General features: G+C 55.2%; 1 protein-coding gene across 1 annotated transcript in view; it reads left to right on the top strand.

Annotated features, from left to right (window-relative positions):
• PPP1R37 (protein phosphatase 1 regulatory subunit 37) overlaps positions 1–1,298 on the top strand; it is a gene marked incomplete at its 5' end in the record, with an annotated part of 14,336 nt that overhangs the window by 6,742 nt on the left and 6,296 nt on the right. Inside the window, one exon of the mRNA XM_027631611.1 lies at positions 816–971. Within this exon, the coding sequence (XP_027487412.1) occupies positions 816–971 (156 nt within the window). The remainder of the gene's footprint in view (positions 1–815; positions 972–1,298) is intronic.

Raw genomic sequence — 1,298 nt, 5'->3', positions numbered from 1 at the left:
AACTGGAATTCTGGGACACAACTGGAATTCTGGAACACAGCTGGAACTGTGGGACACAACTGGAATTGTGGGACACAGCAGGAATTCCGGGACACAGCTGGAATTGTGGGACACAGCTGGAATTCCGGGACACAACTGGAATTCCAGGACACAACTGGAATTCCAGGACACAGCTGGAATTCTGGGACACAGCTGGAATTCCGGGACACAACTGGAATTCTGGGACACAGCTGGAACTGTGGGACAGGTCTGGAATTCCAGGACACATGTGGAATTCCGGGACACAACTGGAACTCTGGGACACAACTGGAATTCTGGGACACATCTGGAACTGTGGGACACAACTGGAATTGTGGGACACAGCAGGAATTCCGGGACACAGCTGGAATTTTGGGACACAGCTGGAATTCCGGGACACAACTGGAATTCCAGGACACAGCTGGAATTCTGGGACACAGCTGGAATTCCGGGACACAGCTGGAACTGTGGGACAGGTCTGGAATTCCAGGACACAGCTGGAACTCCGGGACACATCTGGAACTGTGGGACACAGCTGGAATTCTGGGACACAACTGGAACTGTGGGACACAACTGGAATTCTGGGACACAACTGGAATTGCAGGACACAACTGGAACTCCGGGACACAGCTGGAACTGTGGGACAGGTCTGGAATTCCAGGACACATCTGGAACTCCGGGACACATCTGGAACTGTGGGACACAGCTGGAACTGCAGGACACAACTGGAATTCCAGGCCACCCCCTCTGCTTTCCCCGGGCCGTTTTTTTCCATGTTTTTTCTCCCTGTTTTCCAGGCACGGCTCTGAAGATGAACATGACCCTGCGGGAGCTCTACCTGGCCGACAACAAACTCAACGGGCTGCAGGACTCGGCCCAGCTCGGGAACCTCCTCAAGTTCAACTGCTCCATCCACATCCTCGACCTCCGCAACAACCACGTCCTCGACTCCGGTCAGGAATCCTTCCCGGAATTCCCAGCCGGGATCCAGGCCCGCAGGGAGGGAGGGAATGGGTTGGGAAGGGCAAAAACAAAAACCCTGCTGGGTTTGGAAGGGTTGTTGGGATCGGGGGGGTGTTTTCCTGAGGGGTGGGAATGTGGGGTTGGATCCGTCCTGGGGGGATTTTGATCCTTCCCTGTTTCCATGGAGAGGCCAAATCCAGCCCTGGAATGGGGGGGAATGATCCCAACCTGGAGCGACATCCCAGGGGATGGGAAGGGGAATGGAGCCCCTCAATCCAGGCAGGAATGGGCTGGGAATGTCCAAGGAATGGTGGAGG

Source organism: Corapipo altera, unplaced genomic scaffold (assembly GCF_003945725.1).
Source record: "Corapipo altera isolate COAL_440 unplaced genomic scaffold, ASM394572v1 192, whole genome shotgun sequence".
Taxonomy (NCBI): domain Eukaryota; kingdom Metazoa; phylum Chordata; class Aves; order Passeriformes; family Pipridae; genus Corapipo; species Corapipo altera.
Note: the sequence above shows the minus strand (reverse complement) of the source record. Positions and strands in the feature narration are given on the sequence as shown.